Genomic DNA, 17,786 nt, shown 5'->3' with positions numbered 1-17,786 from the left:
ATAATTATTGGTTTGCAGGCAGTATTTGTGGATCTGAATGACAGTTCTATTATATACAGTTTGTCCCTGAGCCAAAGACTGTGGGATCCACAGTCAGCACATCACTTGTGGTCTCGGGGGCGGGTTCGAGTTGACCTCTTCTTCTCACCCTCCTTGCCGGCTTGTGCACCCGACACACCCCACCCCTTTTGTGACATCATTGCGGGGTGGGCGCAGGTCTATAAATAGGTGAAGCTGGGTCAGGTAGGGTTAGGGTTGGGAGTGGGCAGGTTAGGGTCGTGTGCGGGCTAGGGTCGTGTGCGGGTTGAAGTCTTCTCGACCCGTACATCAATTCTGCCCCTGCTAACTGGCTGCTCACTGCCACCTAAGGGAAGGTTATCACATAGCCTCATAGCAGTGGCGGCCCTGACACCACTCCAGCCGATCCTTGGCATTGTGCATAGCCACGTGTAGTTATGTGTCCATTAAAAAAACCACACGCCTGACAAATAGTACTTCCAGGGCCAGTTTGAAATTGTTCCAACTGAGGATGATAATGCAAGGGGATGTCTGGGAACCTTTAGTTATATTGTCTACATATGCACAGGCTAAAAGACTGTACCTTCCTGTCAGTAACAATGAAAATGTTGTAATGTGCGCAGTTACTCACGTGTTGCACTGGCAAAGGAAGTCTCACACTTAAAATCTTTACCCTAAAATACACAGGATAAATATTGTCAATTTTCCATCCTTAATATTTCAGATTTCATTTATTTTGAAATTTGAAAAGTGGGTTAACATCTATATATAAATGCAAACTGGTACAATAAGGCAAGACACTAGAATTTATTGTCTGTATTTCATAGAGTTATTGAATGAACCCACTAACTGCCTCCTAACTTACAACCTCATGCCAATATCCCTCCAAGCTTCTGGTCTGCACTGATTGCTTTTCTATTAAATACAATCAGTGCACCTATTCTAGGGTGGTCAAAGGTGTGTGGCTTGTAAGTTCACTTTAAAGAAAAGATAAAAACTTAGTAAGCTTTATCAGAAAGGTCTATGTAAATAGTCATAAGCACTCACAGGAAAGCTGCACTGAGTCCTCAGTGAAAAGAAACACCACATTTCTTTCCTTTTATTCTGTATACATGTTCTTCTGTGTCAGACTTCCTTCTCTCAGAAAAATCTTTCAGGGCACAGCACGTATCTGCTCAATTTGCTCCTCTCTCCCCCTCCCCTCTTTGCTCTCTCCCCATCCCTTCTGCTCTTCCCCCCTTTAATCTCTGCTGTGTAATCTGAGTTGAAAGATGTTCTGTGCCTGCAAGTGAAGTCAGACCAAGCTAAAATGGCAGCTGCTAACTTGAACAAACAGAGGTTTCTAGGAGTTTCTAGGGCTGTTTATGCAGGTATGGCATTGCTTTCTGCAGAATAAATATAATGTTCTAGGTGGCACTAATGTGACTAATCTATTGGCAGGAAAATGCCAAAATGACTTTCCTTCTCCTTTAAAATTGGCTTAAGCTTTCTAGAGACAGCGAGACTGACACTAAATGACAGATAGCCAGAAAGTCTCAATAAGGGTGCTTACGGTAATCTCTGAAAAAGAACCATAGTTGTCTTCATTTATCTGGCTGTGGTTAATTGTGAAATCTATAGTATATTTACTATATATATATATCTACACTGTACAACATGAAGCAGTGGTGTAACTATAGGGGGACACATCCCAAAACTGCAGAGGGGGCTGATAAGGGGTGAATTTCGGGTCCCACTTGGTGGCCTTACCTTATAGCCAGAGAATTCCTCATAACATGAGATGTACCGGTGGATTTCATCTTTAGTTTTGATGCTTTCAAGAAAATTGCACCTTTAGAGAAAATAATATTTAGTCACAACCTCTACAGGACACAATTCATACTCAACTACAGAGGAAGCTCAATTGGTTTATAGTTACACCACTGCCCCTAATGAGTGGTTAGGTTATTTGTCCATTGCTTTGCAGGTATCTAAGGCACAGTAGTAGTTGATGCGTTTAAAGCCAAACTAAGGTATAACAAAGAAGTAAGGCAGAAAAGTTGTACATTATGTTTTGGGTAGTGATGAGCGAATCTGTCCCGTAATGTGTTTGTCGCATGATTTTTTTGTTGCCCTCGCACATTTTGGCATGACCACTCCCTTTTTTGCCACGCCCATGCCTATTTTACCACGACCACACCCTTTTTTGCAACCGCGTCTTTTTTGACACGTGACAAATTTTTCATCAGCGAATTCCCTGCCCATGCTCTGTGCTGCTGTCACTTACTGAGCTTAGGGGCCCACTCACAATATACTGTATATATAGAATATAGATGTCACAATATACTGTATATATAGAATATAAATGTCACACTATACTGTATATATAGAATATAAATGGCACAATATGCTGTATATATAGAATATAAATGGCACACTATACTGTATATATAGAATATAAAAGGAACAATATACTGTATATATAGAATATAAATGGCACAATATACTGTATATATAGAATATAAATGTCACAATATACTGTATATATAGAATATAAATGGCACAATATACTGTATATATAGAATATAAATGGCACACTATACTGTATATATAGAATATAAATGGCACAATATACTGTATATATAGAATATAAATGGCACATTATACTGTATATATAGAATATAAATGTCACATTATACTGTATATATAGAATATAAATGTCACACTATACTGTATATATAGAATATAAATGGCACAATATACTGTATATATAGAATATAAATGGCACAATATACTGTATATATAGAATAGAAATGGCATACTGTATATATAGAATATAAATGGCACAATATACTGTATATATAGAATAGAAATGGCACAATATACTGTATATATAGAATAGAAATGGCACAATATACTGTATATATAGAATATAAATGGCACAATACGATGAGTTTTGGGGGAACACAGCAGGGTTGCAGTACAAATGCAAGGCTCCAAACTTTCAGGGAAACAGTCTGTTTATTTATCAAATCAAAAGGACTTTTCAACAGCAGCAAAAGGGCAACAGAAAACAGCTTGTGTTTAGCAACAAAAGTCCAACAAACAGAACGGGCTTACTTTAGCCGCAATATGTTCCCACACGTAGTTCAAACAAACAGATTTGGTTTACTTTAACAGAACAATGTCCCACATACAGTCCAAACACACTGGTTTGTCTCAGGAATTCAGAAGGTAGATCCCAAAACAGCTCACATGTGCAACTTCTACTTCCACTCAGCTCCTTTATAGCGATGCTGTAGGCTGGTGCGGTAAATTAAGTATATAAAATACAGAACCTGGCAGCAGGTGTGATAACAGCGACACTGTAGATCCAGGTTTCTGCTAATACACATAGGCACCAAGATGTGCATGGTAACCTTCAAACTAACCCTCAACCTTTGTAATATGAAAGCCTAAATAAAGCAGAACAAGGACTCACTCAGGGAACCACTTTGCATGTTCTTTCCAGGGGTCGTCATTTTCATCCCAGTTCCCTAAACACCCAGCACAGGAAAAGCACTGGACAGTGTCTCTTATTCCTAAAAATGACAAAGAAATAAAGGTAGCTCTGCTGTGTTTAAACTTCATATTTACTGTAATATTTCTTTGCCGCACTTAGTAATGTGTCCCAGTTATACAAGCTGTAAGATAAGATATAGCTGAATAATTCTCTGTGTCTGGTTTTCTTAAAGGGTATTATACCTCTTCGATTAACATGTGCCAAATAAAAAGGGTTTATACTGAAAATGGCTATGAATTTGGTTATATTTTTACTCTTTTACCTCCTCCTTCACCTGAAATAAACAATAACATTGAGATAAATTGCTCTGTATAATGAGTCCATGCCATTCTCTAATGTCTAACTCCTAATTGCTAATGAGACATTTCTAATGTCTCAGTCTTACAGGTAAGGAGTAGTTCACTATACTATACTATACAAGGGATTTCACTTAGAGAAGCAATTGCCCTAAAGAGCCAATGAGGTGGAATCTAGTATTGTCTGAAAGGTGTATCCTGTTTTATTACCATTTATATGTTTTATTTATTTTATTTTCAACCATTAAAGGTTAAACGTTTAAACTAAACTTTTAGCATGTTATAGCTGAACCTATTCTAAGAAATTTTACAATTGGTTATATTTTGTGTTTTTTCAAATTATCATCCTTACTATTCTTTGTGTTCTGCAACAGAAGCAATTGGAGCAATTAAGCCCTCGTAACCAATCAGCACTTATACAGGTATAGGATCCCTCATCCAGAAACCTGTTATCCACCAAATAACAGGTAATTTCAGACTGCCAGTGCAGTGAGCAAAGTGCAACTTATAGGGCAATAGCCATTTTTTTCCCCATAATGCAGCTTTTTAACAAGAATTCCACCAAATGAACACCTCATACATGGCTGTCTTTTTAAAGCAAAATCATAGAGGGTGAACTTATAGGCAGCGTATATTCCCTTTAGATTTCTTTGTGCTCACCATAAAGCTAATAAGCAAGTATTTATGGTTTCTCACCTGTAAAGTAGAACCCGGCAGCAGAGAGTTTGTCAGACTGAATCCTGGCATAGAAGGGCCAGTCCCTGAAGGAGTGTAACCTGGCTTCCTCTGTCACATACTCCCGCAAATCCCTTTGGGGACCTTCAGGCTGCTGTACACGGATCTCATACTTAGGGATGTTGCCAACATCTTTCCCTTGTACAAACCCACAAGCAGGGCTGCGTGTGATATGGCCTTCTAATGGTTGGGTTTGAATGTTACCAGTGCAAATAACAAGCCCACAACAGAAGCACTGAACACTTGTACCTACCCCTGTATAATAAAACCCAGCACTGGCCAATTCCTTTGGGCACCACAAGAAGGATTTTTGAAACAAGAGAAAAGATTGCAGTCTCCTGGCCTCACTTCTCATCTCAGACTTGTAGCCCTTTGCTAATGCCTGGCGTATAGCCGCATGTTCTTCATTCTTTACATCAAGAAATTTCTGAAAATTAAGACTGATGAAAGGAAACATATTTCTTAGCTTTCCTGCTAAGTCTGTTGTGTCATATTCATTAAAGTTCATGGCATCCGTCGTTTGGGCTCCAGGCTCTGTCTGCTCCTGCAAATCCATCTTCTATATTAAATAAAAAGACAGGTATTGAATGGTGCTAGTAATGTGTGTTAGCAATAACAAATGCAAGGTTATAAAACAGACTAGAGGTTGATACTCAGCAAACAGAGCTATAGGGCCTATCATCTGGGGTTTTCCAGATATTGAGTCATTTGAAACAGGATGCCTTAATTCTACTGTGAAAAAGGAAACTCTGAAAACCAAGTAAAGTTAATTTGCTGTCAGGATACATTTGGAAACAAGCTTATGGTCAGCACCTTAGAATGTAAGCTCTACGGGGCAGGGACCTCCTTCCCATTGTGTCTCATACCACATGGCACTTATTCCCTGTGTATTTATACTTATTTCTTTCATTTATTATAACACTTGTCCTCCCTGTGTGTTATTTTGTCCTCGCTATGCGTAATATATTAAGATTATACAGCACTGCGTATCCTGGTAGCACTTTATAAACAAAGTTATACATACACCTTGTTGTAGGGGCAACATTCACAGTTGTACAATACCCCACACAGGCCTGCCTTTACAGGTAACCACTTTCTAAGAGGATTTATCTCAAGGATGGCTAGGCTGGGTTCTCACACATCTCCCAACACTCCCTGCAGAGTCCTTTTGCTATTTTGACTCGGCCCTTTCTCACTGGCAGACCTCTGGCCCAAAGCCCATCAAACCCTTTCACTAGCCTATTTCTCTCCACTTGGGTCCCTATCCTGTTTACCTTTTACCTACAGCTACAATACAATGGGCCAGATTTAAATCAGCAAGAAAACATTATTTTATGGTTTATCACATGAATACAGTTAAAACAGTAAAAGTTATTAGAAATTAAATGTTATTGTAAGCTATACTAGGCCTCTTTAAAACTTAGCACTGAATTTTGAATTTCACTGTATTTTTTTTTTATTCAAAGTTTTATTTAGGTACTGTCATCATAGAAAGATACAATTTACACATTGGTTAATCATCATGTACATATACTTTCTATTGATACCTTTAAACCTTATATTCTTGTTTCCTTTTTAGTAAAACTAATAATTTTTATACAGAACAACTATAACTAATAGATCCGGTAGGTGTGTGTTGGCCCTTTATTTGATTTTCACTGTATTTTGTATTCATAAATATTTTATGATTGTATTCCCCCATCTGTTCTATTAATGTATTGTGCTGCTGTACAGCGCTGTGCACACAGGTGGAGGTAAATAAATACAAATATACAGACAGGTACAATATAGTAAGCTGACTGGATCATCACTGTACATAATCATAAGAAGTCTCTCATATTCCTGTTTAAATTCCCCCCCCCCCCCCCCCCCCCCCAGCACTATTTCCTTGGCTAGAGCAGGGATCTGGTTCATGCATTGGGTCTAAAGCAATTCACAAAGATGTCTGCCCCCCAATGCCAGCATACAGACTGCACCTTTACCTACCACAAAAGCAGCAGGGTCGCTCCTTCATGCAGAGCTGCTCAGACACAATGGAGTTATCTACCAGCTGAAGTTGAAAGTGAAACAGAACAAAGTTGGCTGTGGTCTGAGGAAAAGGAAGAATCCCATAGACTAAAAGTCACGAGGTAGTGCATAACTCTGCATTTTTCCTCTTGCTGTAACTCCATTGTTACATCAGACTTAGAGACATTTCTGGAAGAGTTCTAACCCTTTCAGTGCTGGTCACAACAGCAATTTTTTATTATGCATTCTGCTCCTACCATTTCAGCATCAGAGTGAATCAACGACATTGCTAGTTCTCTCTGCACTAGAAGAGGCTATTTACCATTTTAAAGGAGAACTAAACCCTTAAAGGAGAAGGAAAGGTAAAAACTAAGTAAGCTTTATCAGAAAGGTCTATGTAAATACAGCCATAAACACTCACAGAAATGCTGCACTGACTAGTTTAGTTGTGTTCCCTGCTCTCTCCTGCTCCCCCCTCCCTCAAGAATGCTAAGAAATCACTCCCCCCCTTAGGAATGTGGATCTCAGCCAATCAGCAGGAAGCTGACTCATAGTCTTACTAACTGAGAATGTTCACTTGGCCTGGGTGTCTGTGCAGGAGTGAGGCATTATGGGAACTTTCTTTACACAGCTCAGCGTTTTTTCTTCCTGTTTGGCTTCTGATCATCTGAACAGGTGAAATATGGGGAGACTTAAGGGCACTATTGAGACAACTGAAGGTATGCCTGCAGCTTGAGATTAACTCTTTATTAGTCTTTCCTTCTCCTTTAAGGTGAATATGACTAGAAATGCCATATTTTATATACTAAACTGACTGCAGTTTAGTATAGATAGATAGATACAGTTCCTCTTCACTTCTTTTCCCCAGACCAATAGAAATCTTCCATCAGGGCCAATAATCCTTGACCAATGAGGACTGCAGGATTATCGGTCTGAGCAGGGGCAATTCCATCTTAAACACTGCCTGAGGTGGCTTTCACAAGGCTGCCCCCCACGCTTATTTTTAAAGAGGAGGTCTAGGGGATCCCATCACTAGTACAGAGAGCGCAATTGCACTCCCTGTACTGAAAACATTTTCAGATTGAAAAACAGAAATTCGTTCTTAAAGTTACCAGGAATGGATTTTTTCCACCCCTGGTAACTTTCGGGGTGCTGCCGCCTGAGGTGAGTTTCTCAATTTGCAGCAGTTGGCAGCAGCACCCCTGTGTCTGAGGGGCAGTATGATTTGCCATACATGTCCAGATGGTCAGGCACTATGGTCAAAACCTGCCAAACTACTAACTGACTAAATGTATGGCCATCTTAAGATACAACAAATGTGCGTTTACTACACATAGATATGAAACCCATATTGAGTATATTTTATATGTGTAACCCCTTTTTGGCTTAAACCAGTCAAACCACGGCTAAGATAGGGCTTAGAGCATGGGGTACACGTGACTCAATCCTTCAGGATGGGCCTTCCTTATATGAAAGTGACCAACTGAGCTGATGTAGTGCAACTACAACTCACTCTAGCTGTGTGCAGTGCAAAGTAACAAATGGGCGCCAGAGGGTTCTTCTAGTTGAACAATAGAATTTGTTTATTGTCAGAGACAATCAATATGAAGGGTTATTGCAATATACTCAGATACGCTTCTATATGAGAGGGTGCACACCGTTTTATCCCAACTCCTCTTGAGTCTGGACAGGGTCAATGCACCTGGTCAGCTTGGCCACCCTTTGGAACAGTCAGGATGGATACCGCAATCCTCAGGTTGAATACCTCTAGCCTTCAGGGTCCCACAGCCAACTACGGATCAGGGTTCAGATACTGCCTGTCTCCTATGTCTTAACCGTGGCCCTATGCTGAGGCAACAGTGCCTGTATGGAAGGGTACTTCCAGCTACTTTCCTCGGTGGAGCTGAAACTGCTCTTGCTTCCTTTCCTCTCTATGTTACTTTCCTAGAAAGTGCTCCACAAGAGTACTCTATCTTCACTAGAGTATAAGATAACAACTATAGGGCAAGGTATGGCTTTACTGGGGCCCTGTTGATCCCAGGCTCACTGGAACTTCAACCTGGGTCAGCAGATGATGCCAAAGAGGAAGACCCACCCCTTTGCCAAACACTATATTGGAGTGCAAAGGGTGAAGTCAACCTGTAAACCAATAAGGCATCTCTAAACTGATACATGTAGGGTTTCAAGCCATAGGGGCATGTTTACCCTATAGGTCCCTACATATGTTTGTCAGGGGATCAGATACCTCTTTCCTCTGTTTTTCTGCCTGTGACATCATCAGCCCGGCTAGAGACTGGGGAGAAAACCGAATGGCTGGATGCCCAAGTGCACTGTTGGGAGAGAGGGTGTGCCGAACTTTGGAGCCAAAAATCAGGTGGGGGTCCAGCAGTTTATAAAGGGAGCTCCTGTTGCTTTGCCAGCAATTGAAAGATAGATCTGAGTGAGTAGCCAGTCACTTACTGTTGTGTTCAGACTACAAAGATAGAAGTCTGCTGGGCTGCTGGTGATTGCAAATGCCTCCGTGTGAGTCTCAGTGCGAGTCCCCTTGTGAGGACAGGTGTTGTTTGAGTGCCTGCTACATGGGAGCAGCTGCCTTTCCAAAGGGGAAGGTACTCTGGGGCAGGTAATGCTACCTGGGGGGACTTAGGAGCTCTTGGGAAATGAACTGGACTGAGAAAAGGGTTTTTGCCTATCCAGATCAAAGAGTGGGACCAGGCAATTTAAGAGACTGTGCCGGGAGTGGATAGACTACAACAGTTCCCTGGGGCAGGATTATCAGTTATTCTTTACTTTATTTCAACTGTTATATAAAGTTATCCTTGCTGAAAACTGTGTGTGATTATGTGTAATCCCCCTGAGGTGTGCTCCTCAGTGTCCACTAGGTGGAGGCACTGCGCTGTAAATCCCAGTTCCCAGTACCTTTTACTATTGCAAGGGGGACTCGGGGGACTAAGCACAAGTGTAAGCCAACTTTTACATAAGCATACCAAGAAAGGGTTACAAAAGTGATTATAAAAGTTAAAGGAATACTGACATGGGAAAACATATTTTTTTTCAAAACACACCAGTTAATAGAGCTTCTCCAGCAGAATCCTGCATTGAAATCTGTTTTTTAAAAGCAGAGTTTAATGATATATAATTCTGAAATTTCACATGGGGCTAACCATATTCCTTATTTACCAGGGTGTTACAGCCATGTGACCTTCAGTCACACTTTACTGCTGAGCTGCAAATTGGACTGATATCACCCCCTCCCTATCCCCCCCAGCAGCCGATCAGTTTTCAAAAAACATGCTTTCCCATGACAGTATTGCTTTTAGTATCTGCCCTAGTGGATCTTCAAATATACAGTATAATACAATACTTAGCACACACTACAGTTCTGTTTCTTCAAGACTTACTCACCACTGCATATTATTAAAGAGGCAGGTCTTCACCTTATATAGGGTTGCCATTTTGGCTGGTATTTTACCTGTCTGGTCGGTTAAAATGGTGTGCATGATGCCAGAGAGTGGAGGATCTAGATGAGGAACATCAAACCTGTGGCCCTCTAGTTCACAGAAGCTGTAACTTTCTCTCATATTCAGATGTTATCGGATGTTATAGAGGCAGTAGAGTTAACTGAAGCATCTAAAACATGGTCACACACTTATAATGAATGCATTGAGTCCAAAAGATGAATAAAAATAAAATCTGCTCCACTGTTATATTCTGCTGTTATTATCACTGGCCTGATTTCCATCCTGCAACTACCATCAGGCATAGAGACGGGGCAGGCAGTTACTTGCACTTTCCATTCAGCACTTTCTAGATGGCACTGCACTCCTCTCATTCCCCCTCTCTCCTGTCTATGTGTATCCTGTGCATGGGCACAGCCATCAAGTCCCCCGATCTGGTACACACAAGGCTTTGGATGATGCAGAGCTTGTCTTAATAACATTGTTTACAAAATGGTGGCTGCCCCCTTGCTGTGTTATGGATTCCAAGACTGAAGGAAACAAAATGTATATAATTTATACAGTTTATTTGTGACTAGCACAATAGAAAATAATTTGGAATTATTATTTCTTAGGATGACAGGTCCCCTTTAATCATCTCTGGTCTAGGCCATAAATGTCATTTAACCCAACCACAGTGATTTTACTTACAGATGAACACCCTTTCTATCACATAGAGATTGTTTTCAGGTGGAGCTTTAGTTAATACTTACTCATAACTTGGGTCATCAGCAAGGAGATCCTAATAAACAGGTCAGTGGATTCCATAAATTATTTCTGTTCATCGACATTAATATAGTGACTAATGTACCACTTTTTTTTTATTTATTCCAACTTTATTGCAAGGCAATCATATATGTACAAATTACACAGACTCGGCATGTTGTTGTAAATACACTTAACCAATCAGTATAGCATATCTATTTGCCTGACCTGTAGCCTCCTCTCAAGCCTAGCTAATTCCATTTATCTATATTTAGTCTGACAAATTTCTCCCGTTTTCTCCTGCCCTTCCGTTTTACTTCTGTTCATTCCCGTCTGCTGGCTACTGCCTGTCCCTTTCACCTCTGTTCCCTCCAGTCAGTCTGTTAGACTTTTGTTCCTACCCTTCCGTCTTTTCCCCTCTGCACATCCTAGTAACTAGGGCAAAAAAATATTTGGAGGGGCCCAGCACACAACCACTGTGGGGTCTGCTTCCTCTATAGTTATGCCACTGCACTTGTCAGTTTAGCTTGACTTACTCCCAGCTTTCTATAAGTTGTTCTTTTGCTGGTGTCCACCATACCATTCAGCCTCTCCTGTCTCATAAGCCCATTCTCTTGTCCTGCTGTCTGTGCCCTGCCCCTTCCCCTTTGTTGCAGGCTGTGTCGCCGGCTCTGTTGCAGGCTGTGTTCTGGTTACTTTTTTTGGCAAGATAACAGCACTGATCCCTTTATGTTACAAATGATTGTGCTGTTTGTAAGGATATAGATCACAGTTTGGTCCCATGGTGAAATGTCCAAACTGTAGATTATAAAGATAGAATTTACAAGGTATCCAAAGCTCTTGTTTTTTATATCCGGATATTGGATTAGATTGGGTTACATAAGAATACATATTCTGGTAACTGGAGAAGAGCTTGAAGGAAAATATATACCCCCTAGGTTGAAATCGTACCCTCCCTCATGTACAGGGGTCTTGAGTGGGAATAATCAGCAGGTTAGATGTGCTAGGAGCCAGAAAAGGGAGGTTCCCAGTGTGAGCTAAGAGTGTCTAGAGCTGTGTGGAAAGAGAACAGAATGAGGAGTTCTGCTGGTTTCCAAAATCAAAAAGGACTCTAAATAGAAAATATCTGGGTCTAGAAAAGGTACAGAGAACCAGTGGACTTTTTTGTTTCTTTTATATCATTGAACTGATACTGGCCCATTGCCATAAAACATATGCCATAGGATTTAGTCCTTCACAATAGCAGGGAATGGTAGAAGCCACTGCCACTGGAGGCCCAAACTCTTTCCCTGGGGATGTTTTATTTTCATGACATTAAACATTTCTATGTCTTTCTCATCCAGGAGCCATGAATACATGTATAAGTTCCTTAGACTAGGAAGTCTGGCCACGCACTGAACTAAGGCAATGAAAGTTAAGGGATCCGCTTTGATTTCCCTGCCATACGCTCTGCTGATTGACAGACTGTTGAGCTTTGGCAAATTATCTACCAACTGGAAAAAGTCTCTCCATCCAGACTGGGTAATGTCATGGTTTGCAGTAAGATCTAGTTCCTCAGTTTTGCTTAAATGTCCGTCTCTCACTGCATGTGCTGAAAAAGAAAGGTTATAATCATGAGTGAGTCTACTTGTTCATTTGCTTTACTTACCAGAGTATTATTACACCCTGCATAGTCAGTGCTACCATTGCACAACTAGAACCAAATTTTATATGATATACTGAAAAACACAATTAAGGGAGAAGGAAAGTCATTTTGGCATTTTACTGCCAATAGATTTGCCACATTAGTGCCACCCAGAATGCTATATTATTATTATTTACCATACCTGAGTAAACAGCTTTAGAAGCTCTCTCTGTTTGCTTAAGATAGCAGCTGCCATTTTAAGTGGCTTCCTGCCTGCAGCTCTAGCTGTTATAGCTGAGATCACACATTCCTAAGGGAGCGAGTTCTTAGCATTCTGGTGGGAGGGGGAGCAGGAGAGGGGAGAGAGGAGAGTGCTGCACAGACTCTGGCTACGGGAATTAAGGATGTTTCTGAGAGAGGAAGTCAGACACTGGAACATCATATTTACAAAAAAGAGGCAAGAAATCCTGTGTTTATTTTGATAGAGGATAGAGAAAGGTAAAAACTAAGTAAGCTTTATCAGAAAGGTCTATGTAAATACAGCCATAAGCACTCACAGAAACGCTGCACTGAGTTCTCTGAAAAAGATTTCTTGTGTCTGTAATTCCTGTGCCAGAGACATGCAGATTTCTGCTCTTTCCCCTCTCCTGCTCCCCCCTCCCTCAAGAATGCTAAGAACTCACTCCCCCCCCCTTAGGAATCTAATCAGCAGGAAGCTGACTCATACTCTAACTAACTGAGCATGTTCACTTGGTCTGGGTGTCTGTGCAGGAGTGAGGCATTATGGGAACTTTCTTTACACAGCCCAGCGTTTCTTCCTGTTTGGCTTCTGATCATCTGAACAGGAGAAATATGGGGAGACTTAAGGGCACTATTGAGACAACTGAAGGTATGCCTGCAGCTTGAGATTAACTCTTTACTAGCCTTTCCTTCTCCTTTAATAGACATTACATAATAATCTTAGAATTCCATATGTCCCTCATAAAGTCACAAATCTGATGAAAAGCATTGGGCTGTTTGTATTTTCCTGGCCACGAGGTCTCATAACCTGTTTGTACTATATCTAATTGTAAGTGCAGTCATTTTATTTTCATTAAACTGTTATTAATAATTGCACCCCTCTTTTGTCATTCATTTGCAGGCACCATATTCTTACATTATGGCTGATGCACCTTACGGGTTATTTCTCCTCTCTATGATTGGTGTCAGCTATCATTGTAACCGATGTGTTGGTGCTTCGCCTATTGATGCAGTGAATATCCCTATCATGATAGAATCACTGGTCCTATAGCGAGATCCTTGCTGTGACATTTCTGTCTGTTTCTCAATGCAATTAAAAGGTACAGGTATAGCGAGAAGTGTATTTAACATATTGCAATAGATAATGATCATATTTACCTCAAGGAATTATTATTAATCATAATGTTCCCAAGGAATGGACTGTGCTTCAGCCCAAGAAAAGCTACATTTTACAAAAACAGCGCATTATTAAATTGTAATCATTTCAGTTCACGTGTGAAGCTATTTTACCTCCTTACCTAATTGCAGCAGACTGGCATCATTTAACACATTGCTGGGGAATGATATAATCCTGAGATTTCTGAGGTACTGGAACTGCTGAATAATAGTTGTTGCTTCTTTGCATATCCCAGGGCCTCCGGGGAGGTAGAGCTCTTCCAGCTGCGCCAGGCTGGCCAAAGCTACAGCTAAAGCAGAAAAGGCAGTTTATGGGAAAATGACCAGCACCATAATGTATAACCAACAGCAAGATACCGGAACAATCTGACAAACCTATACCCTGACAAAACAGAGCCAAAGGCTACGAAAATAAGAGACTGCATGAGGGTGAAAGAGTAATAGGGGTTCAATAAAAGGAGATTGATAAAAGACAAATCAGTAGTTAATTAGTTTAGGTCAGTGCTGTCCAACTTCAGTGGTACCGAGGGCTGGGATATTTCTGGCCTACATAGTGAAGGGCCAATAATGGAAGCCAGTTTTGACCACTCCCCCTTTTTAAACCAAACCCACTTCAAACCACACCCATGTTATCACAAGAACTTTTAAGACAATACCTAATGGTGGTAGCACAGCAAAAACCCTTCACCCTTCATTCATATGTGAAAGAATTATATTATGTCATATTAAGACACACCCTTAAATCCATATGCCTCCTCCTCCCCTGTGGATAGCACAGCAACCCCCAACATATAATTACACACCTTAGGGACCATATAATGACTATTTCCAAATGCTAATAAACTTCCAAAACAAACCCCTGCCAGATTCATCTCTCACAGGCAGCATAGGGCAGGCAGAGTATGGCACACACAGGCAGCATAGGGCAGGCAAAGTATGGCAGACACAGGCAGCATAGGGCAGGCAGAGTATGGCACACACAGGCAGCATAGGGCAGGCAGAGTATGGCACACACAGGCAGCATAGAGCAGGCAGAGTATGGCACACACAGGCAGCATAGGGCGGGCAGAGTATGGCACATACAGGCAGCATAGGCAGGCAATACATACAGTGACACAATGCTGAGGCTGCTCCTACAGTCTGTCTGAGGTGTGAACAGGTGAATAATGTGGAGCCTTACAATCTGAGTTTATATGTGAACAATGCAGAGATTAAAAGGTGTGAACCATACAGGGGTTTACAGCCTAAATCTGAGGTGAGAACCATGAAGGGGGCCAGTTAATCTAAGTATTCATACCATTTAAACCTTACATAAAGGTAAGCAGTCACAGCAGCCAGACAGGTGGGGTGCCACACAAAGGGGGGCCGCAGACCACCAGTTGGACAGCCCTGGTTTAGGTTATACAGAATGGTGGTTGATAAAAACGAGTGTATAAATATAACAAAAAGTGATAATAAAGTAGAGAAGGTTTAGAATATAAACAGATAGAAGAAAACAGTTGGAAGAGAGAAGGTAACATATTTTGGTTCTTTGGTTTAGGCTATTTTGTTAGAACATTGGTACCCCATTCCAACAATGTATCTATGAATGCATTAATCTCTTAAATTAACTGCCCAGGAGCACTGAGAAAGAGAGCTCTGCGACTGCTGAAAAGCATATTTTTTTTATTGCATTCAGCATAGATAAACCTGGTCACTGAATAAATCCTTCAAATCTATAATATATATGTATTCCTTATTTTCATGTGTTAAGTTTGATCTTCTCTTACACAGGTGCTAATATGGTTTCATAATAAAACAAGAGAACTTACCGAATACACTGGCTTTGTCCACGTACATGTTCGTAAAGTACATGTTCTTAATATCAAAAATTTTTAGATTTGGAAGCAGCGGTAAAACAGAAGCTAGAAATCAAAGAAACAATAACATTTGTGAGCATTCACTTTATGTTATGTGGTACATGAAGGATGGCACAGGGGAAGATTCCCAGCAGGGCCGCCGCTCCCTATAAGCAGAGTACTCAGTCTGCATAGGGCACCAACTCCCAGGGGGGCACCATCCCAGCTGCTCCAAAAAAAAAAAACATTTTTATATATTATAACATACCCCCCAACACTGTCCCGCCGGTTTTTATAGCGCATCCCACTGTCCCGGATAGTTCAATCCATCTATGGGGGCAATTGGGGGCACTTACTATGGGGGCATTGTCTATGGGGGATATTGGGGGCACTTACTATGGGGGCATTGTCTATGGGGGCAATTGGGGGCACTGTGTGTGGGGCCCCTATAGTAGGTGTTTTTTTTATTATTTTATTTTTACTTCCGTAATATTTGGGGGAGGGGGCACAAAAGTAAATTTCTGCTTAGGGCACCCATTTGGCCAGCAACGGCCCTGATTCCCAGCTTTTGCCAATTAGACCCAATTTAAGTAATATAAAAACTGACGCATGGGTCACTCAGAAGGAAATTCAAAAGAGACTTGAACATGTAAAGGTTCTGGGACCGAATGGTTTTCATCCCAGGGTTCTAAACAAGCTTAGCTCCGTGATTGCCAAACCTCGTCATTTAATTTTTCAGGATTCATTGAGGTTTGGCATGGTGCCGAGAGACTGGTGGATTGCTAATGTGGTGCCGCTATTCAAAAAGGGATCAATTTCTCAACCTGAAAACTATAGGCCTGTTAGTCTGACATCAGTTGTAGGAAAGCTTTCAGAAGGGATAACCTGGGGTACTTGAATACATTGCAAATCACAATACTATTAGTTTGTGCCAGCATGGTTTTATGCATAACAGATCTTGCCAGACTAATTTAGTTGCCTTTTATAAGGCAATTGGATGGTAGTGGACTTGATCTACTTGGAATTTGCTGAAGCATTTGATACAGTACCTCACAGAGGGTTAATGGAACAATTATGAAATATTGGCCTGGAATAGAATGTTTGTCCTTGAAGGATAGATTACAGAGAGTGGTGGTAAATGGAACATTTTTTATTTGGGCCAGTGTTAGCGGAGTACTGCAGGGGTCAGTCCTTGGTCCTTTGCTTTTTGAGGTGGTGGGCATTCAAAGTACTGTACTGTATTTTTGCTGACAACACTAAATTGTGCAAAACTATAAGTTCCATGCAGGATGCTGCCACTTATGGACTACCAAAGTTATGCACTTTGGTAGAAATAATATAAATGTGAGTTATACACTAAATGGTAGTGTGTTTGGGTATCCTTAAAGGTACAGTAATGCCAAAGTGTTTTAAAGTAAAATATAATGTAGTTACCCTGCACTGGTAAAAGTTGTGTGTTTGCAAGAATATAAATCGGCAGTACCTAAACCGACGATACTACTTCAAATTGGTTATCACTCTGACTCGCTACGAGACCCTTTTTCGAGCGACTTCACAAAAAGCATTGGCATTCAAACTACTAGATTCTCTGAAAGTAAAACCCACTGAGCGGGAAGTCACTGCGATTTCCCCATTGCACTGAATGTAATTTCTAATTGTGGGCGGGGAATATAACACCTGGATTTGTGGGAAATAGAATCGCTCCGTTGTGGAAATCTCTAGTAATCGCTTGTTAGGAAAAGACGAGCAACTTGTCGCTGGAACTCGCTTTTTTAAAAATTGTAATGGCTAAATCTCCCAGTGGGACATTAGCCCAGTGGCGAGATCACAAAGCGAGCGGATCTTCACCCGATATCCCCACCATCCCCTGGGGCCAAACGATCGAATTATATTGGTGGCAATGGGGCTACTAAAGCAAATACAGTGCTGTCTTGCATAAGAAGGGGGGATCTTTTTTCCCATGAAAACAATCAGCGCACCAGAGGTCACCCCTATAGATCAGAGGAATGGAGCTTCCATTTGAAGCAGCATAGGGGGTTTTTCACGGTGAGGACAGTGAGGTTGGGGAATGCCCTTCCTAGTGATGTTGTAATTATAGATTCTGTTAAT

General features: G+C 41.0%; 1 protein-coding gene across 2 annotated transcripts in view; it reads right to left on the bottom strand.

Moving 5' to 3' along the window:
• Positions 1-10,908: 10,908 nt before the first annotated feature.
• The window catches only part of naip (NLR family, apoptosis inhibitory protein), a 29,582-nt gene continuing 22,704 nt past the window's right edge, over positions 10,909-17,786 (bottom strand). For both annotated transcript variants that reach the window (XM_031902083.1, NM_001079203.1), the window contains 3 exon segments: positions 15,651-15,743; positions 13,962-14,129; positions 10,909-12,390 (listed from right to left, as the gene is read on the bottom strand). In XM_031902083.1, coding sequence (XP_031757943.1) covers positions 12,026-12,390; positions 13,962-14,129; positions 15,651-15,743 — 626 coding nt within the window. In that variant the 3' untranslated portion in view covers positions 10,909-12,025.

Source organism: Xenopus tropicalis, chromosome 1, assembly GCF_000004195.4.
Source record: "Xenopus tropicalis strain Nigerian chromosome 1, UCB_Xtro_10.0, whole genome shotgun sequence".
NCBI lineage: Eukaryota > Metazoa > Chordata > Amphibia > Anura > Pipidae > Xenopus > Xenopus tropicalis.
Note: the sequence above shows the minus strand (reverse complement) of the source record. Positions and strands in the feature narration are given on the sequence as shown.